At 45.5% G+C, this 24,300-nt stretch overlaps 1 protein-coding gene across 35 annotated transcripts in view; it reads right to left on the bottom strand.

The window, feature by feature from the left end:
* The window catches only part of KALRN (kalirin RhoGEF kinase), a 502,153-nt gene that overhangs the window by 45,873 nt on the left and 431,980 nt on the right, over nt 1-24,300 (bottom strand). For 20 of the 35 annotated variants that reach the window (XR_014586050.1, XR_014586051.1, XR_014586052.1 and 17 more), the window contains 5 exons: nt 9,487-9,770; nt 8,523-8,627; nt 4,984-5,079; nt 3,271-3,401; nt 106-172 (listed from right to left, as the gene is read on the bottom strand). Coding sequence is in view for 30 of the 35 variants with exons in the window: in XM_083841888.1 (XP_083698014.1) it covers nt 106-172; nt 3,271-3,401; nt 4,984-5,079; nt 8,523-8,627; nt 9,487-9,770 (683 nt within the window). In the remaining 5 variants the exon portion in view is untranslated. Of the gene's footprint in view, nt 1-105; nt 173-3,270; nt 3,402-4,983; nt 5,080-8,522; nt 8,628-9,486; nt 9,771-15,120; nt 16,851-18,039; nt 19,450-24,300 lie in introns of those variants that run through there. The other 15 variants (XM_083841874.1, XM_083841877.1, XM_083841886.1 and 12 more) reach the window with 5 other exon arrangements.

Here is a 24,300-nt window from a genome sequence, read left to right as displayed (position 1 = left end):
TAAACCAGTTTGTTTCTCATGCTGTATTTTTTGTTGTTGCCACTTTTCAGCATGGTGTTTGTTAGTGAGAAAACATTTTGCATAGCAGGGCTTGCTTCAGCTCACCTCCACAACAGTTCCCAAGTCTTTGACGTAGTCTTTTTCAGTCTGCACCAGCTCATTTAAGACAAACCTAAATTAAAACAGAACACACGCATTTGACCACGTTCCTTGATGTTACTGTTTGGTCCTCTTACGACATATTACCTCTTGAAAAAAAACCAGCACCATCCCAGGAAACACAACCTGACTCTCTCTTTGCTCATAGCTCAGTGGGACAAAAAGGACAAAAACTTCACATTTCAGGCCAGAGTAGTTTCAGTGCTCTTAACTCGTCTCTCATTCTTCCCCTCTTTCACACCAGGTCCCAGTGCAGTGCTAGACCAGCAGCACAACCAGGTGCCTCTGCTTTGAACCAACTCTCCCTGCCCTGCTCTCATCTGTCCCCCCCCATGCAGCCCTCCTGATAGCAATGGGGACATTTCCCAACCCATTTTGCAGCATTTAGGAGAGAGTTTCTTGCCCCAGTTAAGATGTAACTTGGAAGTTTCAAACACTGGAAAACAAATTCTCCTTCCTGCCTTAATGCAGAGCTTAATCTCTCAGCCTAGGTAATCCTTGTGGGGGTGTCCAGTGATTTCCACTTATCTCAGAACTAATAATCCCGGGGAGGAGAGTCAGCTAATGAAGGCTTGATGCATGCAAACAACACCGAGCTAAAAAACAACAACCCTCCTTTGTATGTCAAACTGACTAATCACATAATGTTCTTTCGAGGACAATTTCAAGAAGTTACAGCTTGCTGCAGACAGTTTTCCTCTCAATTACGCCAATACACGGATTTGGCACATGACAAATAAACTCCATCTGTGCTCCAGCTCTCTCCGGCGGTAACAAGGCTAACAAGATAGAGGAGCGCTTTCATGTCTAATATCGCTCTGCTCACGTCAATCAGCAGGCTGACCCACTTGAAGCAATAGGTCTGAGGGCAAACAGTGCTAAGATAAAAGCCTGCTTGAGAATATCTAGGGGAAAAAAAACACAAGCTGGCTTTTGGCTCCAATACAATGGCTGCGCTCCCGAGGTGTCCCTTGCTTGGACGGAGCGGAGGAGCTGCTTGGACGCGGGGAGGAGATGCTCGGACACGAGGCAGGGAGAGGTCAGACAGCTCCATGTTCATTTGAGAGTGAAATCCAACCCCCTTGGCAGAGGCCTGGGCTGGCAGCGGTGGTGCCAGATGCTTGTGCTCTCGGCAGCGCCCTGCCAAGCTGCGTGCCTGGGTAGTAAACACGAGCAGGGCAGAAGGCTGCTCCTTCACACAGCGGCCGCGTGCGGCCTGGCCGAGTGCGTCCCGTGAGGTGCCCTCTCACTGGCTGACCTGGTGCCCTTGGGACAGGCTGGCCATGGCTCACCCACACAGGCTCAAATCCCCTCTGTCTGCACTGCTCCTGGTGGAGCAGAGGGGTGCCCAGAGGCTAGGGAACCTCTGCCACCACCCACCCCCAGCTCCCCGGTTTCACCGGCTGTGAGGGTACAGCTGGCCAAAGCCTGCTCTGAAAATGAAGCAGCAGATTAAACCTGCCAATTTGTACCCGTTTTAGGAACCAGGGTCTCTATCTCCATTACTTAAGTTAAACTTGGCACTAGGGTTCCCCAGCTCCCTTCTCCCTAAAAAGCAAAAAAAAACCAAACAAACAAAAAAAAAAAAACAGCCTTCGTCCTCTGCTAGTTCCCTGAAGCCTATCTGACACAGGTAGTCCCAAATTTGAGATTTCTAAGAAATGTGTTGCCAAAATTTGAGATCACTCATCTCCTCATCTGACAACACAGAGCGAGGGCAGGCAGGCAGTTGCTCAGAAAGTGCCTGCCCCAGCCACCGGCAGGTATTGTCTACACAGCTGTAGTTAAAATGGCATTAAATGCACCAGGGGTAGAGCCTTCTCACTCTGAATATCTGGGTATCTCAGTAACTCCACGCTCAGGCTATACTGACACCGCTCAGTAGGACTGCTGCCTGGCTGCTCACAGGGATGCAGAAATCGGGTCTGATGGAACAGGGGTTTCCCAGTGCCAAGGCTAACTGCTGACAGGCACATGTTGCCTGAGACAGAGGAAATGACCGCCCATGCCTGTGCAAGGATTCAATTGCTGTTTTGTGGGAAATGGGGGTCACAGCTCGAGTTTGGAGCCCGGCTGCCTAATATGGCTATGGAATTACACACAGCCAGAGGCACAGACACAGAGCACAGACACCAGGGAGCTGGAGAGGAGACAGATGTCTTGTGCTGAAAGCCACTAGCAGGTGCTCCTAAACATCCTGGCGTTTCGGAAATCTGGACGGAGGCAGCAGCTAATTACGCTGCCAGTCTGCCTGCCAGAAGCGTCACAAGTTATAAAGCCTTACTGTACAGGGGCTTACACCAGCAAGGTCTCTGCACTAACCTGAAGTTACCTAATGAATGAACTGCTACCAGAAAACCCCAAAAATTGAAATATCAAGGAACTTTTAGGAGACAGGCATGGGCGGAGAGGTTTCCTGCAGAAAGGTTGACAGCTGTTTAGCAGAAAGCTTCTTCCACTCATGCCCAGGAGTGCTGTGCCCCTGCCTGCTGCTGGCAGCCCATCCTGTCCCTCTCTATAGTGCTTCTCCAGCTTCCTACAACAAACTGCAGAAGATAACGATGGCTTTCACAGACCTGCAACACTTTGTTCCTGCTTCCTCTCCCATTACCACGAACGTGAGGGTTTCCCAAATTAAACTTTCTCTTCAGTGGCATTTTCCCACCGCAAATGTCACTGAATTCTGCCCCTTCCTTCGCTGGGGTGAAAAATCATTATCTCATTAAAAAAATGTATCTCTTCGCTTTTCCTTGAAAGTAGCTAACAAGGTCAACAATATATTCTCCTTTGCAAGCTGATTTCACCTCTGGCACAGTAATTTCCAAAGCAAACACCTCAGTAACTCTGTGTGTAACTGCCCAGAGGCTTCTACAGTACTAGATATTTGCTATCTGGGGTAAAAGCTGCACATTTAAGAGTGAAGATGAACTTCCTGGGTGTGAAAGCACTTTTTAAAGGTATTTTTGCAGGTTAAGAAGAAACAGATGCAGCAGGACACAGTTTTACTCCCAGTTCTGTGCTCGATCAATGACTACAAAGTATTCTTTCAGAGCAGCTACGTGCCCTCCCTGGGTGAGTATTTCAGAAATAAGAACCAGCGAGACAACTTACATCCTGCCTCTCATTGCTTTGGCTTTTTGTTCCTCTTCAAGGTTTCTTGGGGGAGTTGAAGGCGTCATTCCTTCATTTAAGCAGCCAGTGGCATCTTTTAATGTTCCTCGGTAAGATCCTCCTTCAAGGGTCTACGAAAACCCCAAAGAACAACAGAAAAAACATTACCCTTGAACTACAGCATCGGTGTTACCTTCTGTTTCAAGTCAATTCTGCAATCATCAGTGCAGTCTAAAACCAAGATGAATATTCAGCTTTCCCCTTGGTCTTAGTGAGACAAAACCAAACTAGTTTTAAATTGATACAAGCCCCCTCCTCCAAAAAGGATTAAAAACAGAGAAAATGTCCTTTTGCCAGAAGGTGAAAAAAACATTCCAGTAGCCCCAGGATGAAAAAACTCTTCCAAATTATTTCAGAACAACCTGACAGCATCCTAGCGTCACAATCAGACCCAAGGTTAGGCTACACGTGGACAGTGTTTCTCTGCCAAAGACTGAGCAAGAATTCCTAGTAGCAAAGTAGAACACAGGCTGAAACAAACGGATGGATACAGAGCAACATTCCACAGTAATTAAAGTTTCCCCCAAATCCCTGGAAAGTAATCGCAGTTGACCTAACAGTGTGCACACTGGGGAGAGAAAATAAAATATCCTCTGAAAATACATGTAACTGGGTTAATGAAATACTCAAAAATTTTTAGTCCCTCAATGGAATAAAACTATTTTGAGTAAATTTTCTGGGAATGTCCTTCTCAGTTTCCCATGTCCCAAAGAGATCCTTCTCCACTTACACCAATCGAGCACCCTATTAACACAGACCTCTTCATAACAACATCTCAAACTGGGAAAATGCCAAAACTTTCTGATATGATTCACTAGACAGTGCTGCTTGCACAGTTACAACAGTTCAATTATTTTTTTGAGTGTGTGTTGTTTTCACACACGTAAGGAAATAAACCTTTGTAGGCTCATCGTAACTCGGCTTCAATCCTGGTTTGTTAATCAGTAAAACTTGCTCAAAGCAAGTGTTTTCCTAATTTTAGAGGTCCTGGGACATGTAGAAAAAAAGGTTTATCTTTTATATTAACATTTTGTACTTTTGGGGGCAAAACTTAAAAGAAGCCAATACACGAAACACGATTTACTCCTTGTCCAACAGACATGGGACCGTACATGTGATGTATGACAGTGCACGAGTGCATGATAGTGATATTTTCGAAGAAATTAAACCCAGAGCATTTGTATTGCTTATTCCAAAAAGCAACATATGAATCTTTGTGAAAATTAAAGCACAGCTGTGATACTTCAAGCAGTTTTACTCTTCAGAGAGTTTTTTCAGAGAAGCCAGAATACCAAACAAATTCATATGTTGGGTATCAAAACTCCTCTGCCTCAGAACAATTTTGTTTGTTTTTTAAATCATTGCAGGGAAAGAACAGTCCCCAGGAAGAGAACAGTACAGTAGCTCATACCCTGCAAAGCCCTCTCCAAAACTGCCTTTTGACTTTTGCAGTGCAGAGCCTATGGGCTTCGTCTCACACGTGGAGCAAAAATATTAGATACTCTACTGAGAAGCAGAGCACACAGGGTTGATAGAAGCACAGCAGATGAAGGTGGAAAGCAAGGAAACCAGAAACAGAAGTAGACTTTAAATCCCTTCCTTAGAGCTGTATCAGGCCTGTTGTATACACAGTTTTCACAGCACTAAACTTACCAGCTTACTTTTGACCAACTTTTCTATTGCACTGACAAGATCCGCAGCAGTCGGGACATCGGAGGAGCTCTGTCGAGCAGCTAGCAAAGAAGAGGACTGCAAGACACCAGGTTGCAAAGGAAAAGCAAGTTAGGAGGATGAGAAGGGAACAGGAACCCAGTGGTCAGTGAAGCAGCTTCTGAGACAGGAGAAGAGTAAACGTAGAAGGGGAGCAGGAGGGTTAGAGGAACACATGCACAGTAAAGTGAGTGAGTGTTGCTGTATCAGACAAGCACAGAATTGCCATCAAAGTCTGGCTGCACATTCCTCTGCAGCAGTTCCAAGGCTGGGAAACAGGGAGTGGCATCAAAAAACTGAAGTTCATTTGCAACCGTGCTAAAATATTCTTAATGTCTGCTGGTTCCTCCTTCCAAGGACATCTATGGTTTTACAGACTCCAGAAAATTGATCTTCTTGCTGCAGATGTAAGAAATTACCCCCTCCCCCATACATGCATATTTAATAGATGCAATAAGTGAAGGTACGCATGGAGTTACAGGCAATAGGGGAGGAAGGCAGGGGCAAAGAAATCCTTCCTCCTTCCTTCCCCAAAGATCAATCGCAACTCCAAATGAACTCAGATGATACCACACATTCACGCAACTTCAGCCATCTAAAATTTGTATCTTTTCTCTCCCCTCTCTGCAATCAGTGGAGAGAAAATTCCCTTATGTGTATCATCTATCCTAGGTACCTGGCATAGGAGGGGAAGAAACACTCTTTGTAGATGCTCACTTTTCCCTACTGGCATTAGTTAAAATATTTTCAGTCTCAACTGAAAATTTGAAAATTGTTACAAATCTCCAGAAACGCTAAGACCTCATCACCATGCTGCCCAAACATCCCCATGGCAGTGTGAAGGCTGGCCTCTCTGTGAAATGCTCAGCTCTAGCTGAAGGTTTTTGCTCTACGTGGGCACCCCTTGGTCTTTGTCCTACGAAATCTCAGTTTGAAAACCAAAGCTCAGATGATACCTATGGGAATTAATATTTATTACCTCACCTGTACGTACATTTCTTCTGAACGAAATACTGACCAAACCCTTTGATAACCAGCTTTCAGCAGACTGACACAGACTAAACATGGCTAAATTTTTAAAAATTCTGCAGTAGAATTATTAAAAAGCTTATTCATCTCTCAGCTACTTCCTATAGGTCTTCTGGAGAGTACCTATTTCAGCGAAGTCATCAGGCAGGTGCCAACATACACACATCTGAGATTAAATAGTGCTGGGGAACGAGACGTGGAAAGGCGATGGCAGGAATTAGGCAGCTGGCCATCTCTTTCAGCAGCCCTTTGGGGATGCTGCTCATGGTGAGTGACACAGCCCCAGGAAAAAAAAGGAAAGGGGAAAGACAAAGCAGAAGAGTGAACAGCCTGCCACTTTTAGTCTCCTCTTTCACTCAAATAATACATCTAATCAACAGTTCTAATTACAACAACAAAAAAAATTACAGGTAATCAGGCTGGTAATTGAGGAATTAGGCTGGTAATACAGGAATCTCATACAAATGTAAAAGTTCAGGCAGACGGCTTCACCTGCAATGCGACAGGCATGTCTAGGATGAAAAAGACTGAAAACAGGGACTCTAAGAGATACCGGACAAATACAGAGATGATAACTGTCAAACATAACCCTTCTAGAGGGAGAAATCCAAATTTTGGAGGCACTGAACAGCTGTTGCTCTCGCTTCTTTTACCCAAAATTGCTAAAAAGTAAATAAATACAGGATTTTCAAGGGAGCACGGAAACATTTGCTGCCTACAAGTCTTTCAGGATAAAATACAACTCTTCGGTGATTGACCAAAGAGCCCAGTTTGTGTGAGGCAAATCAAAAAATGGTATTTCAATTTCCCATTAAGTAAATTATGAATTTCTGATATGAAGGTATCTGGTGATTTGTGGTTATAAGCACCACCAGGAATGGCGAAGCACTGTTACTGCTAGGACAGGGTGTCACCTCCTACCACTGCTGCTTCCCCACATTGCTGCTCTTCCAGCCTAAGGCTGTACCTGTAAGCAGTCACAGGACATGAGCAAGGAGCCATGGCCAAATTAACACAGTTAAAGAGCTTTTGGCTCCAGAATGGCTCAGACATCACTTGCTTCGTGTTTCTGTGCCAGGGAGTTCAGGAGCCATGTTTGTGGGCTGAAGTTTTGTATCCTCATGACATAAAGGGAGAAGTGACCAGAGCTAGAGCAGCTTTGTTTTTCTTTCTCTTTAAACAAACAAACAAACTAACTAACCCCAAACTATTTAGCTAAATGACCCAGAGAACAAGCCAGGAGCAACTGTTCTTGTGCTGGGCACGGATCCACCAGAGCTCTGCTTTGCTGACCTTTCGCCCCTGCCCCTCGCAGGCAGCCAGCAGCACACGCAGCGCTCAGAGAGCACCGGTCCGGGGCTCCAGCTGCTTCCTCCTGGCCCTGCTGCTACCGCAATGTCACAGCACTTCCTGGCAGATTAGCAGCGAGCCCCGAATCCTTTCCTCCATCACTCTGCATCCCAGAAACATTTGCTCCCTTTCCTCTCGCTCTTCTTCCAAACTGCTGCCTGAACCTTTCCCAGGAACATTCTAGGTTATCACTTTTTTTTTTTTTTAATTAATTTCCCCTATCCTTGCTTCTTTGCACGCAGTAATTACAATCAGAGGATAGAGATACAAAAGTGGCAGTGCTAAAAACAGATGCCAGCAGGAAAGCAGGAAACAGCCAGACAGGAGGATGGATTTCTGCAAGGGAGATGCCAGCACCAGGAGAGGATGGGGGAGGACACATGCAGACAGGGACCACGCTAACTGAGAAAGCAAACCCCTTCCATAGCCAAATTCACAGATTCTCACCTCAAGTCCAAAACAGTAATTGAAGGACACTACAAACAACTGCACCATCTACCACAACAAATTCCTGATTTAACATTCAGCAGACCCTAGCTAACAGCAGAGATCTATGACCAGAAATACCAAATGCTAGGACTGGGGAGATTTTTCCACCTGCAAGTCTTAAGGCACTTCAGAATAGAGGGTGTATGGCAGGATACAGACTGACAAAGTTCCTGGAGCCCAACCACATGGAAAGCCTGGTGGAAAGCACAAGTTATGCAACTCTTGGTAAAGGTGGTATTTTGGGATTCAAGCAGACTTCAGCATCTATCCTAGTCCTCAGGCCCAGGCTGCCACCAAATACCATTTCTGCTGCTACTGCCAGACACCAACAGCACTTTTGAAACCCATGTGGAGAACACACGTCATCAGCCTGAGTGGAGTTTCTGACCACACACAGCACAAGCACACCACACCTGGCATGAAATGCAATCCCAAGGCTAAACTGCTTATCAGGCACTGTTTGTAAATCCAGTTGGTGAGAGGTATTAGGTTATGATTCACATGTAGGTGCCTAGAGTAACCACACGTATAGAACACCACTGTGAAACCACTATAAGACAGCTCTGTGAGAAAAGCACTTAAAAAGCAAATTGGTAGAGTAGAGGAGGTCTTACCATCTCATCTTGGGTTGGATCATTGTCAAAAATCTTCATGGGAGGAGGAAGAGGTGTATGCGACTCTTCGTCTGGCTCATCTTCTCCCCAACCCTTCTTGCTCTTCTAAGGAAAGTGAAATATAATTAGAGGAACGGAGGGGTTTCTTTTTATCTTTTCAGATATTTGAGCCCTGCCACCAGGCTTTGAATCTGTTAGTGATACTAACAGTGTCTCAATATGGCACTGGGTGGAGAGAGTTGCAGGTAATACTAAGCATCATAGAAGAGAAACGATAAAGATGCAAGGTTTGGCCTGTTAATCCTATTAAATTCTAAGAGTTACAGGAACACAAGTACTGTGGCACCAAAGCAGCTACAGCAGCTACAGCTGTCTGTGTGCTGATGGAAAAGTACTTTCTAATTTAAATGAAAACAGCTCAATGTACAGTTTTCAAAATGCATTGCTCTATTTGTGTTCAGTTAATATCTTCTCTATTTTCTGCCGGTAATTCCTTACTCACTTTGTCAGGAGAGAGCCATTCTAGCAAAGAACATGCCTGCAGAGAAACTGCAGCTACAAACACGCAGCCGATTTAACAGAGACATGGCTATTTCTCTGAGCGTTCTCTTTCAATAAGGAATTACACTGCCACGGCACGATGAAGGTGATATGAACCTCAGCAAAAAGTGATAGCAGCTGCTCAGAAATGGCTTCATTTCTATCCTTGGCAGACTCCCAGTAAGCTATTAAAAAAATCTAGTTAAAGGATGACAACGTATGCAGACTGAAAAGCTGTTCCCTACACATTCCGCTGCTCTTTAGATGACAATACTTCTTGCAAGACAGCTTTAATCAATTTAGTTTTTCATATGATTCGCTGCTCCCTCTAGACCCTCAGGGAGCTGCATTTGCTCAAGTGCGAATCACACACCCCAGACTATCAGAAACATCAGGCTTCCCTGCAACAAACCCCAGCACACACCTCATCGGCGCTGTCTCCTTGCGGAGTGGTTTCATCTCCGGTCTTCGGTGAGCCGAGGTCAAAGCTTTTCCTGCCATCTCGCACCTTCTTTTGCTTCTTGATGTTGCTCTCAGCCTTGCCGCTGTTCAGCCGGCGCACAGGACTGGTCAGCCATTTCTTCAGCGTGTTGGTCGAGCGCTTGGGGCCGGGAGAGCTCTGGATGGAGTTGAGGGATGGCTGAGGCTGTAGGTTGGCCACCGAATCTGACTTGCCCCCGTTGTCATTGGAAGAAACTGAATATGCCTCTGCAAGAGAGCAGTGCACGCGGGAGATTATACCAGCCCCTGCCCTATTTCCTAGTGTACGTCAAGCACTTGACATTTCTAAACATGAAAATACAAAATGCCTCAGTGGAAAATGTTGTGACCTACGAACATTGTGTAATCTTTCTTGCACACCAGAGAGGAATATGCCACGCAGAGGGCATTTTCCACTATCTTACATACTTCACTCATCTCCTACTGCACTGTCTGTCCTTAAGAAAGATCATAGGCAGCAAAGTTACCTAGTTTTTGATGAAAGCCTGAATTTCATGTTAAATGCTGAATTTCTCAGCTTCTTCTCACAGATTTCATTGTGAATTGCCAGGAGGAAATCAAGCACAAAAAGCAGATTACTACAAGAGACCTGACAGCCACCAACACTTTGTCAGGTTCTGATGCCATAAACGTTTCTCAGCCGTTGCCAGACCTCAATAACATTACTGTTAGTTTGACTACATATTAACTTTTGAAGGTTATTTGAAACACCTTAAAATTATCTCCTTTGCCCCTGAAAGCAATTTGTCAGAAGACGTCACACCTTCCCTAGAACTAAGAAATTGGAATGAACAATTACGAGATGACAAATTGTTCAAACCAAAGGAAACACCCAAGAAGGAGATACAGGCTTAAAATTAAAAAGGTTTCCTTTATAACCTAGCAGGAAATTCTGCTGAACCATATCCAACTGCAATTATCAATACACATGTTCAGACTCGCACCTTAAAAATGGGCACAACCTCCCTCACCCTCCCAAAGCAACAGAGCAAAGATGTGCCAATATCAGTAAGTCTTTAAAAACAAAGCAAACAAGTTGCTGGAACATTTCTCAATTGCCCTTTAGGAACAAGTGCCCTGCTCTCACCTTCCTGAAACTATGGCAAAGGCAACTGCCTCCCCAGGAGGGATCGGGGACCGAGGTGTTTTATCCCTCGCAGTTTCAGAAGAAATTATTATTTTATTTTTTTTTTACAGAATTCAGAAATTCTGTCACACTCCTGTAAAGGCTCATCTCACACTGAACATCAGAAAGCAGTCACCTGATGTTATTAAACATTTTTAGATGTTTATCTCTGAATCTCCTACCCACCCCAGCAGAAAACGAAAACATAAGTTACAACACACAAACACAGCCTGGTGCATGCAGATATTCGCAGTTCAACAATAAATACCGTGACAGACATTGGGTAATGCGTGTGCTGAGGGAGAGCTGCTCTCCCAGTCCCCTATACTGGTTTAGGAGCCAGTTTCTGCCACCTGCACGCAGCGCTCCTGCCCTGGTGGGCAGAGCTGTTGCCCACAGCCAGCTGCACACCCAGCAGAGATCACAGCCCGTGTGGTCTGCCAGCTTGTAACCTGCAGACCAGGGGAGTTACAAGGCTTCACGACCAGAGATGGCCTCAGTCAGAAGTTACACCAGTAATTTGTTACGTACCTGGGATCAAAAGTCAGGTTTTTAGAACATATGGAAATAATTGTAAGCAGCTAGAAGAAGTCAAAGTTCATTTCCCAGAGAGCAGAAAATCTAACTCGTCTGTCTTCTGACAACAGGAGGAGTGGGGGCGAGGGTGGCTGGGAGGAGGGCAGGTCCCAGGTGGAGCTGCTTGGGTCTGCCTGCAGCTGATCTGCCAATTTCAGGCATTCCTCCATCAGGGCAAAGTAGGAATCTTATCTCAAAAAAGCCTGGTTTCAGCCAGCTCCTGTTGATGTTTCATGAACGCGAAGTCGTGTTAAATCAACGAGCACAAGATAATATTTGTCCATGACCAGCTTATCTTCCATTCAATAGGCTTTAGATAGCCTGCCCCGGCGGGCTCCACGTGATGCTCTGGCAGTTTATCAGCACACCTTGCGTCAGCACAATTCAGGGTTTCAGGACGAGGTGATTCTGAGCACTTAGGCAGCTCGCAGGGTGCAAGGACCTTCTCCCTTCCATCCCCCCAGCCAGGGAGGTCCCGGTGCAAAGGGAGCTGGGCTCCCGTCACAGGGAAAAACTGCTGGAAGAATTCACTCACTGCAGGCTGCCACTTCGGGGGGTGAAATTTGGGGAAAGCAGGCATATCACAGACTTTGCAGGGGACTGGGCTTAGGCAATAGTTGGACTTAAAATGAGGATAAGCTGTCTCCTATATCTCGGCTGATTAATGTACAGAGAGGCTTTTACTACAGCTTGAAAGTAGCATAGCCCAAACTCCTGCCTCAAGATGAAGGCACCTTGCCAATTTACCTCTTAGTACCGGAGGGGAGCTGACAGGAGGCAAAATGGAGCACGGGACAACAGCCTGCACCCCAAGGACTTGTTATTGAGCTGTGGAATCCCACCGCAGGCTGGTGGGCTCGAGGCAGGGCCAAACCCAGGAGCCCCAAAGTCTGGGATGGAAGACGCAGGGACCTCCATTCCCACCAGGGAACACCCCTGGTTTTATGAGCAGACAGCACAGCCGCAGCCCGGGCACGGACAGACACACAGCTTCTCCCACACCACCGCAATCCAATTGAGGTGGTCCCCAGGAAGCAATAGTCAGTCATGGTCCCCTACCGCCCAGGAAAAAGCAGCACTTAGGCAGAAACACTCCGAGTCCCAGAGCCGGCCCGCCGACCACCATACCCACTTGCAGGGCTTTTGTCTGCAGTTTAACCTACAGCCATGAAAGCTCTCCAGGCTGAACATCAGGCCTCCAGGACATCAAGCTGAGATGAAAGCCAACCCAAAGGCTTCCAGAGGGAAAGCTTTGAATAGTGGGGAGTGTTACACAGCACAATGATCCCACTTGAAGGAGGCTCTGGACTTTTCTGCTCAAGGACACAGCTTTGGTGATGCAAAAGGCTATTTACCAGCAATGGTGTGTTTTCCATGCCCCTGGGAACAGCCAGAGGTTGCTGAATCTCAGTTGTGCCATGCCGTACGTGGCCCTAGCAGATATGAATTCTCCTTCTTTCTCCTTATCTGCTGGAGTGCCCCAACTGACCGCTGTAAGGCACCTGGGAGAGAGCCCTGGGCTTGACTTGGCCACACAACAGCTTGAGGCTCGAAGTGCATCCTGCCCCAGCCTTATCTCGTGATTAGATGTCAGTGTGCTCTCTGGTTGGAACAAAGGCAGGGAAAGGGGCTGGAAAGGACGGTGTAAATCTCCCTGCTCTGCAGCCACCATGAGAGCCTCCAGCAGCGGGTGAATTCACTCTATTCAGTACCCAACGGTTGTACAAAGCACTCTCACCTCATTGTCTTATTTCTCACCATCTCCAAATAAGAACTGTCCGAAAAGCAAATGAGTCCACACACAATATTGATAACCATTTTTTTTTCTTTCCAAGGAACCGCAAATATAACCATGTTTTGTACCAAAACAAGCCACACTTGCTGTTTGCCATCCCTGCGGAAAATGATTTGCTTTACACACAACACAGGTCACCCCTGACATGGCCACGGAGGCAGGCGTGGAGCTCAAGAAAGAGCAGAGCTCCCAAAACAACAGACATAGACATGCTATGCACAAAATCTGCCATGGAAGACTTTTGGGACAAGCTCCGAAGCCCTGCTGGTGTGAGCTGCACTGCTTCTGTGGCACATACAGCTACAAACACATTTATCAAACACGTGGTAGGAGGTTGAGATCCAGACACCGAGTGGATCAAGTGGAATATGTTACCGTGTTCTTCCAGTGCACCAGCACGTATGTGCTCTGCAAACTGTATTGTTAGAGCCGTCTGGAGACAGATTTTGCTCAAGAGGAGCCAGAGGCCCGTTGTGTGGCAGTTCAGGCAGCCGCTGCTGCCCACCAGGAGCCGCCAAGCTGCAGCACCAGAGGGGTCTGCAGGAACTGCGGGGCTGGCAGCGAGCTGCAGCGCGTGGTCATCCTGCCACCACTGTCCTCGGACGCAGAAATCTAAAAAAAGGTATCTGGCAAAGTGGAGTGGGTGCAGGGAGGTCAGCAGACTAGTGTGGCTAGATGGATTTCCTGGCCAACCCATTCATTCAGACAGAAGAAATGACAGTTTCCAAAACACGCCTAAGCAAACCTCCGAGAAACTTCTGGCAATATGACTGTGGCAGACACACAGCCAGACCAGAGAGCTTTAACTTTCAGAGCTTTTGCACTGCTGCAATCATGAAATCTTTGCTGTTGCTGCTGAAATGAACAGACGTCTAGAAAAGCACAGCTCTTTTACTTGGAAAATGGAAGGTTCCAGTTCTGTGCAACCTTGGGTGAAAGGAAAAACAAAAATCTCATAGACACATTTTAGAGGCACGGCTGTATTCCCACTTGAGCCAGTAGGAATTGCTGCTGGAACTTAACTACAAGATGTTTTATTTTTACCTCGCCATTCCCCAGAGCATGCAGGGGAGCGGAGGTCTGACCAGGCTCACGCAGCAGAGGATTCATCTGCAGGAACCCAAGTCTTTAACGGGAATGGGAAAGGCTTCTCAGAGAGATTCCGAAGAAAACATAAGGTTTGTCTTTTTGATCCACACTAACCACAGACTGTATACAAGAGGAGGGAAATACGCCTTGATACCCAGAAGTTAATACAGACTAGAGCTATGAAGACGTGACTATGGCAGGACACACTCTTGCTCGAGGTGAGAAGAGGTGAATCATTACATGGGACCAGCAGATTTATGTATGGCTCCATTTCTCACCCCAGAAAAACAGCCTAAGAGAAAAGGATTTTTCCACAGAAGTTAGAGAAAATGAGCCAGAATGGGAACTCTGTAATCCTATTAGCATGTGCATTTAAATCAACATTTTTTTTCACAGAAATAATTCCACTCATGAATGAAAGCCAATAACGAAAATCTGACCGATGAGCACATAAATTAACTCTGCTCTGCTCAGCAGAGCCCATTTTCCATATTTAGTGATTGCTGTAAAATAACATTTTTGACAAAGACAGAATTGAATCAGATGTGGGTGAAAGAGTAACTCAGTCTGTCCTCAAGCTATTATTTCCTGAAGGACAGGAATCTCTGTAGCAGAAAATCTTGGAAAGCAGGAGTCATCCAGACTCACCCTATGCACAAACAAAGCCCCTGTGTTAGTATTTCCCACTAAACAAACAAGGATCATCCAAACCATCAAAACGCTGCCTTTCCTGCCCTTTCCAAGCGTATTTCCTTCACCACGCAGGCTGTGGGCTCCAGTTCACAACTCTGGGCCCCTCGAGGCTTTATGTGCTCCCAGGGGAAGCCGTGCGGTGGGAGCCACCTCCTGTCTGCTCCAGCACTTCAGGGCCAACGCTCTACTCGGCGAGATCAAAGATGGCAGAAGGAGCTACAAACACTGATTCCTGGGTCTCTTCTGTGCTTTTGTATTAAATGTTCAAAACACACTCAGAGAAACATTTTTATTGGCACGAGTCAGGGTTACAAAACTTTGTGGCTTAGGCAGATGACAGTACAGTTCCCAGTTTTAGTGTTAGAGCCTATTCTGCATGTAAAACCTGGCATGGATTTACAAAAATTTGGGAGGTAGCGACATCTGGGTAATTCAAAGTCACTTTACAGCTATTCTTCAAGTGAAAACACTACTTCATAAGACATGTAAATAATGAACCTGACATGTTTTAATGTCAACAGATAAACTGCCTCCTCAGGCACTGCCTCCACACAAGGTCCCAGCAAAGAACGCAAATGGACATGAGGAAATTTTCAGTGCCCGTGTCGGACGAAGATAAAGGACAACTGGCTTGAAAAGCCCTTTAGATTAGAAGTACGCTAAACTTTCGCAATGGAATTGCAAAACTTGTCTGGAGTCCTCCCCAGCTCCCCACCCGCACCCAGCCCTGGTCGCCTCCAGCTGTGTGTGGAGATGCCAGCGAGGGAGAACCGTGAGGACACACCGTAGGACCCACTTCACACACGAGGGTAAGGACACCCTCAAACACTGCTACTGAAATTTAGATGCAAATTCTGCTCCGAGCTCCCATGTTCTGCTGAACTTCACAGTCTCCTGGAAATGGGCAGCCTTGGGAAGTTTCAATGGAATTTTCTGTTTGTGTCTTGGAGTATCACTTGAAGCTTCAGTTTGGAAGTAGTGTCAAAAGGGCACGAGTCAGTCTGGCAGGACTGTCACAATTCCATTTACATGGGCAAAATTGCTTCTGTCCGAACTCAAAGAGTGGTATGGAGTGAACTATTTTATGCAAAATTTTCTAAGCCAACAGAGAAAGAAACCTACATTGCTAAAAGCAGACGTACTTGACAAACTTTCCAATCACTGCAACATAAGAACTCAAAATTTGGCTGTTGGGTTCACTGCCAAACTTGAAAACAAGACTAACTTCCAAAATTAAACAGAAAAAATGTGACTAAAAAATAAATAAATCACATGACATTCAGAATGCAACTGTTTCGTTATTGAAGAGCTGATATTTCTTGGAACCGGGCAAGAAGAGCTGTTGGAGAAAGAGGATGTTCTGCAGAGATCCCCATAGTTATGCTGTAATGAAGGAAGGACGCTCCTGGGAGGATTGCGTTTGACTTGCAGTTTGGGGGAAAGAACCACTGATCTGTAGCTTTTTATATTCAACTTCTGATCATTATTTTCAGGTAGGAAACGAAGTGGAGGACAACAAGCACTCGCCTAGCTGGGTGGCAAAGCAGCTGCACTTGGGTTTGGTGATTTTTGTGGCAGGGAGCGGCTCACCCCAGGCCCTCGCAGTCGAGGAGCTGTGCTCACTTCTGCCCGAGGGGGATGCAGAGAGGGACTCGCCCCCTGTAGCACCCTCTCTCTTTCCATTAACGACAGAGGGAGTCCACATGAAATTACACCCTTAGCTAAATTTAGTTATTGTGAATCCCCTTCCCACATTTGAGGATGTTTCATACCAGGCCGATCTCGCAGCAGGAAATGATTAGCTGAAGTTAAGCATCTGACAATTCGCTTTAATGAGCAATAACTCATGGCAACCTGCCATTAGCTCCAGTTGAATAGCTTTTATTTTTAGCTGGTGTTGCTCAGATGAGGCTTTCATCCAGCATGCTCTGGGAAAGCTGACATCCCAAAGTAGGCTCCAGGTCTTGGTTGTGCCAGTCAGAGTGTCAGGGCTCGAGAGCGCCGGTTCCTGGGGGTCAGAGAAAAGTCACTGCAGTTCTGGGAAAGTTTCAAAGGGTGAGATAAAACCAAAAGCCTGGAGAAACAGCACAGAGGCTCACGGTCTCAAGAGACTTTGCAAGAAAAGTTACTGAAATCCGGAGAGCGTGCTGAATGAGTGAGCCTGGCCTCCAGGGAGAGGAACAGCACAAGGGTGAGGCACAGTGACAGAGCCTGCTGCATGAAAACATGACTTCGTTTCTGTCCAAGAGTGCCTGGTAAGAGGAACAGCCACAGCAGTCATCACCACCACATCTGCTGTTTCATACGGGCCTAAAGCTATTGCCAGAGGCGACTTTAGGGAAGGCGCAGGGAGAAGAAGAGAAGGAGTCCTCAGATGGCTACAGGACAGGATCTCGTTTCCTACAGACGAACATTTAACTGAGGGGCTGCTGTGCGTGACGGCAGAGCACATCCCTGGGGCCCTGAAAAGGCTCTCAGGATAGTGTGCAACTCAACCTGGCAGCACCAAGCAATTCAATGGCAGCTGACGTATCTGTGGTCCTCTCTTCAGGTGTCCCAGTCAGAAACGTGTTTCTGTGTAACTGCTTAAAACCATGGTGGGTGTCCGTGTCATGTCCAGTGGAAGGTTTCTGTCCCACTATCAGCCTTCCTGACAAAATCGTCTTTCTTCAGAGTCCCATACAACCTCTCATATAAACTGCTGTGAGTTCAGGACAAGAGTAATAAGAGGACAACACCCACAGAATGAATCCACTAATCCGCTGGGGCGATGCTCCCAGCCAGCTCCTACCCCACAACACCGTGAGATAGGTACATTGTCGGCCTACCTTGAGTCCTTCAGTGGAACCTCACTTATCTCCCCAGACACAGCAACTCCTTTCTAGAGTATGTTTTTACTGAATGAAAGGGTGTGGAAAAGCTCAGAAGAAGAGCAACTGCTCCACACTGCAGAGTTTGAGGACAAACACAGTATGTCTATGCACTTGATTTCATTCACCCATGCTCTTGCCTGGGGTTTGCGCGCAGCGCACATCCTGAACCAGCCCAGCCAGAGCAAGCGCACCATGTCTGCAGGGAAGGCGTGTAGGAACAGTCTGCTGGTAATGCCTCACAGCTGGGTGAGCGGATTTCTGAAGGCTAGAGGCACGCATCTTGCTTTAGCAAAGAAAGGAAATAAAAAGCCAAGACTAACAAGATCCAGAAAGGGCATGCTTTTTTTTTTTTTTGAACAAATCAACATTTATTTCAGTTTAGTCAAACAACTTGTTGAAGCACTTCTCTAAGTTCTTCTACTTTACATTTTGTATTTACACTGTCCTCTTTCTGTGACAAAAATAATGTAATCCCAAACCCTGAAGTCTCCAGAGTGTCACTAGCAGCGAAAAGAACAGAACTCCAAACACAAAGCAAAAACCTCCTTGATATATTTTGACAGGAGGCTTATGCACATTCTTTTAAAAAAAAGTAAGTTTTAACCCTGAACCTTTATAGAAACCTATACGGGATGATAAGGGGAAAAATGTCGTGATTGAAGCTGAACAAGAAGAGCAGCATTTGCTGGCCTTTGCAAGTACACTGTTACTTTTAGCATAAGGAACTGTGAAATGCTTAGACACCCACATAGAAGCAGACTTTTAAACTTTGATCTAAGCAGTGTCACTCTGCTGAGAGTATTAAGGGTACCAGAGTCGGCGAATGCCATCTTTTATCCTAGTAGTGGGCACAAAAACAAAATTTATTACACATGGTTTCCAAGCAGCTGTTAATACAACACAAGCCTTATTCTTTTGCGAAGTGTCAGGGGTCAGCTTCATTCAGCAGCTTTCAAATTGAGCTACTGTAAGAACTTTTCCACATTTAACGAAGTAATTTCTCAGTCAAATGACATCATTGCTAAGGTCAGCTCTGCCTTACGCTGGAAGCCAGCAGCCTATGTGACAAGGTGGATCGCTGCTGGATTTCTGGGGAGAGAGGAGGACATTTGAATGTCCTATTCATATCTCCCTACCTCAAAGGAAATCGTATGTTTCCAAACAATTCCTAATGGAAACAACAGAGGAGTATCAGTGACAAAATAAATTGGAATTGAGGGAGGAAAAAAAAGCAAGAACAGAACCCAAAGCTTTTTGGGATAGGAAGAAAAACTGCATGTTGATAAAGAAGGCATTGGTCATTAAACTTTCCAGGCACACACAGGGCTCAGAAAGCACAGAAAACAAGCAGAACAAACAAACACAACTGTGTGCATCTTAGCGTCAGCTTCTTTTGCCAAATGCAGTAGCTTCCAACATTCAGCAGCTGTCTCTTGCTTTCTAGTGGTGTGGAGTTCTCTTTGGTACTTGGAGGCTGTCAGGAGCTCCGGGCAAAGAGAAAGTCTTTGTCCATTTACCAACCAATTCCAAAGGCGCTGATCTTGAATAACTTTACTAAGCAAGAGTGACACAGATGTCTAGGAAAGGGGGCTTTTCTCTTAGTAAAGTTGTGGTAGGTGCAGTGGAAACCCAAGGCAATCTACATGCTTGTCAAATTGTGCCTAGGTAAGAACTGAGTCCTCCATGAACGTCTCTCATTTGTTCACTCTTAAATTATTCAGGCTCTGACAGCCCCTGAAAAGAAAAGAACGGAATAAGAATAAGTTGTAAGTGGTGCAGGCAAGGGCAGACACCACGAAACCACCAAGAACAACGAGGTTGGGGTGCTGGACGACAGACACACGGCAGCCTGAGCCTCCAGGGCTGGTGCCCAAAGCAGCTTCCTCCACACCCTTCTCCTCCAGAAATACTAGCGGAAAATACAAGCTCACAGCAAAGGTACTGGTTGTGATGAGTTAAAAGAAGTAATGGATGAAGTAAATGCAAACAGCGGTTGGGAAATAAAACACACAGATAAGAACTGCTGGTGCTTGCGATGCTTGGTTCTTTGAACACGGCACAGGGAAATGGCTAAGCAGCTCAGAGACTTTTAACTGCACACTCACGACTATCAGACTTGTGGGAAGCTTTGGCTCACTCAGCTCAAGCAGGAAATGCAGAACATCACTTGCCGCCCCATATAACAGCCTCACGCGATCTGTGTCTCAGTTGGCATTTGACAGCTCTCCAGGGCAGGGAGCAGTTCTGTAAGGAGCCTTCCCCGTGGCACCAGTCAACACGCTTGTCATAGAGCAGGTGATGAAATCACTACTACACTCTATCTGCGTCAGCAAGAAAGATGGGATGGGAACTCGAAGTCTTGGAGAGCATCTGCTGCTTGGGAAAAGGAGAGCTCTCTGCAGCACCCTGCCAAGCTCTCAGCTCTCTGAAGCTGTGCAAATGCCTTGACCCAGCCGCCAGCCTTCCTGACAAGGCTAGTCCTGAGGAACTGGGTGATTTTGGTTTCTGGAGGGCCACACGGAGCCTCCCGTGGCTTTTGCAGTGCCTACACCATTGCTTCTTACCAGCAAGTTCCTCTTGGGAAAAAATTCAAAGTCCAGTTTAGCAGAGACATGGAGAGGTGCACTACATAAACCTCACTTGCTTAATTCCCCACTGCATCAGTGGCTAACTGCAAGTAGTTGCAAAAATGCTCTACCAAGCAACATGTTTAATAAGAGATATTATAATTATAAACCCCCTCTTGACAGTTACATCACTACTGCTGAGCAGTTACTTCCTTTAGCCACATCTTTCAAAACAGCTAGGAAAAAGAAATTTTTATTTGTAAACAACAGCAAGGGTAGACTGGTCTAGTAGCAGAAGCTCTTTGACTCTGGAAAGACTTTGTTGAGTATGGGTAATCATTTACTGCAATGTACAATGCCCCATTACAGACATCCGCCCACCCGGTAGTTGTTATCTCTGGGACAAGAGACTGCAGCAAATATTCAGCAAGTGATAGTCTTTAGGTGTTTGGAGCCTGCCTTGCTCACGGCTTTTCTCAGACACGCTGCCAGATCAAATTTTACAGCAGCACTGCTCTCAGCAGCTACAGCCCTCCCCAGTCAGCCCGGGATGCTCAGGCCTGGTAAGCTCTCGGATGCTCCCTTACACGGAGCCAAGGAAGATGCTGCTGTCTGCTCAGCACCTGCGCCATGGCAGGAGCTGTGCTCTGCTCTCACCAACTTGAAATCACTCCTGGAACACTCCAAGTGCTCGCCTCCTTTTTGCCTGAAGCTATGATTTTCCTTCTGCTGCCCTCATAAGGATCCTTGTTGATTAATACTTATTCTATTTCCTAAAGAAATCTATTCATCCTCCACATACTTCAGCTGAGAGATGTGTTTGAGTATCGTGTTGATCCTCAGGGTTCAAACTACAGAAGGTGTAATGAATACCAGACTCGAGGCACTTCAGTGGCATTAGCTGTGAATCATCTTTTTACATTGTACTGCTCAGATACATTTGGATCTAAAATACATTTGCATTTCTAATTGAAACAGATTACCATTGGTAATGAAAGAATGTCTTAAATCAGAATCCTTAGGCCATAAAAGCTAATTGCATGATGCTAAAACTGGATTTCAAAAATATACATATTATACCCCCTGCAGGATTAATTAGGCAACATCTCTTCAAAAGAGTTCTCAAAAGTGTATTTATTCAGCATGTGGTTAAATTATACAGGGTTGTGCAACACTCCCCATAGCCTTCCTGGGCGCACGCAGCCGTGGCGGCTGGGGCCTTGGTCTGCAGGGGAGCTCAGCACGGGCAGGGGGGCTCAGGGCTGCCGTAAAGCCTGGCTGATGTGAGGGGACACACATACCCAAATGCTGCCTGCACCCCTAATGTGGTTTTAGCGACGTTTAACTCTGGTGCTGCTGAGCAACATCACCTTGGGAATGTGCGTGGTCTGTTTACTACAACACGCGGGCCCATGAAAAGGTCAAAATCAATGAGTAGATAGAAATCTGGAAGCTCGAACTGGTGATTATTTGATGCCCATTTTGTTACCAGTTCCCTCACATGATCCCAAGAAAGTTTTGCAGCACTCACTGAAGTGCCGCGTGTTGTCAGATAGGTTAGGATTGTACTGCACGCCTGGGGATATATGAAGTGTCTGTTCACTAAAGCTGCTTGTGTTTTTTGAAGGAAGGAGGAAAAAAAAACAACACACAGCACACCAGGGCACATCCTCAGCTGCTATACTTTGTACCTGTAATTGTCAGCAAGCCTAAACTGCAAGAAAAAGTGTCCTCAGAGGATTTAGCCATAACTTGGGATGTGTCACTCTGCTCTCCTTGCTCAGAGCTACTTGCTCCGTGTAAAATCTCAACACGGAAAAATGCCCAGGAACATAACAGTGGAGACACCTCCAGGGCCACTAAACCCAGTCCCTTCTGGTTCCAGGCAGAGAGTCCATCTCTTTCATAAATGTTTAATTCAGAGCTGCCTTGTGGTAGTGAAAAGGGATCTTTGCTCAAAACCGACATACAGAACCTACTTGGGCTTTCCTGTACACAGGTATGCAACATTTTCACATTTGATTTGCAGCCTCCTAGTACAGAAGATAAAAACCTCCACCAGTAACCATCTTCTGGTTCCTTGGGACCACATTTGCTAATGGGCTACCAGCAGGTCTGGCTCCCAGGCTTCACCCCTTTATAGACTTGCCCAGCCTGGCAAATAATTTTGCAGGGAGCCAAGATTTCACAACTGTTGAGCTGTACCAGGACTAACACTGGCTATAGCACGCTGAGCAGCCAAGTGCATCGGGGTGCAACAGGGGCAGCTGGATAGCAACTACCAGCTCCTCATGTGACAAGAGATGTATTTGTTCCATTTTCCAAAATTACTGAGCAACCAGAGCTGCGTGGGGCTTTCTGCAATGCAATACTCTGGATGTTACCTTAGAGAAAAGCCAATGACAAATACGTAAACTGAACCATATTTAATGGCTCTCTCCCCATCAAAGAGAAGAAATACCCATAGCTGTTCTATTATTAACTTCTGTAATTCAGTTTGCAGGTTCCATTTCATGTCATTAGAACTTCACTGGTTAGATTTTCATATTTGATCTTAATTATCTGTAAGGAGCCAAGGTGACGTGTGTAACTTCCACGTTCTCAGTCTGATGAGGACAGCTCAGGACAGAGGCTGACGGATCGCATGGCACGTCAAACTCAACAGGAGAGCTAATGGGATGCACTAGCTACCTTTAATCCCAGGAATGGTTTGTGTTTCAGCATAATCAGCCACATCAAACGTGAACTAAAAGTAAACAGGTTGATTTTTGGTTTGTGGTTTTCTAGTGGCAAAGAACATTAGCCAAGGGAGACATTTTTGAGCTTTTCTCCTTAGGTATTTTCTAATAATTCTTCACACGTGTTCAGATCCTACCTATAACCTACAGAATATTATTTATTTATTTATTTATTTTTCAGGAAACAGCCTGATGTGCTTCTATAGTTATTTTAAAAATATTTTTACATCATGCTGAATTGTGTGATGCAATATTTGCAATTGAACTGTTCTGCAATAGCAACTGATATGCGGTGACTGAACTGGCAGTGAACTGGATTTCCCCACAAATTGAAAACCACTTCTATAGATTCCCGCTGCATTCACTAACTACCCAACCAATTCTTCTCTTTTGAAAAGAAATTGGAACTTTTGCCAAAAAAAATCAAAATGTTTTCATAGAGCCTGTTAACAGAAAAGAATTACACTGAAAAGTAACAGTGCTCAGTTGTGTTTAAGTAGTATGATATTGATGATATTTTTAGACTCAATTTTTTTTTTTTAACTTAAAAATGATAAATTAGATTTCTTAATATATACAAAAGTTTTAACAAGGTGTATGCTGAAACATAACAGTTTGGAAAAGCAACAAAATCTTTCTTGGGTCATGTGAAATTGCTGCCCTTTTTCTTTCACTTCAAAATGGATAGATTTTATTTCAGCATCCGTGCATTGAATTCCTAAACAATACATCTGTCTGGCACTTATTTTAAAGGAAAGCAGCATGCTTAGTTACCCCATGTTCCTTGAATTGAGCAGGGAGTTACCCAAGCTATATTTTTCACAATTATCTGTTCTTTTTTCCCTTAGAATAAAGTCTCCCTTCTTCAGGCTTTTGACAAGATGAATAAAGCCTTGTGAATTCTTACATGTTTCTTGGTGTGAATGGAAAGTTTAGGAGCTCTGACTGAATAAAAGCAAACCCCATGTTTCTTTAAGGCTGGATGAATTTATGAAAGTTGAAAACAATGCAGCAATCTGAATAATAAGTATCCCCCCACGCATTCAGCCCCACACTAGTAACTGAAAACTGATCTTTATAGAAGCTCTTGCTGTCTACTTTACTCATATGAGTTAAGATCTGAACGTTTATTTTCTGTACAACTGCTGTTACATCCTGTATATGACTGCATCTCTAAAGATAAGGCTGCAAGATCCGTCTCGAAAGGGAGACACAAAGCCGGGGGATGAGGTGCTAGCTCATGGCAAGAGAGCCAGAGTTATCTAGTGGTGTGTGTAATT

The sequence above is a fragment of the Anser anser genome (genome assembly GCF_964211835.1).
Source record: "Anser anser genome assembly, chromosome: 6".
NCBI classification, from domain to species: domain Eukaryota; kingdom Metazoa; phylum Chordata; class Aves; order Anseriformes; family Anatidae; genus Anser; species Anser anser.
This window is presented reverse-complemented; position numbering and strand designations above follow the sequence as displayed.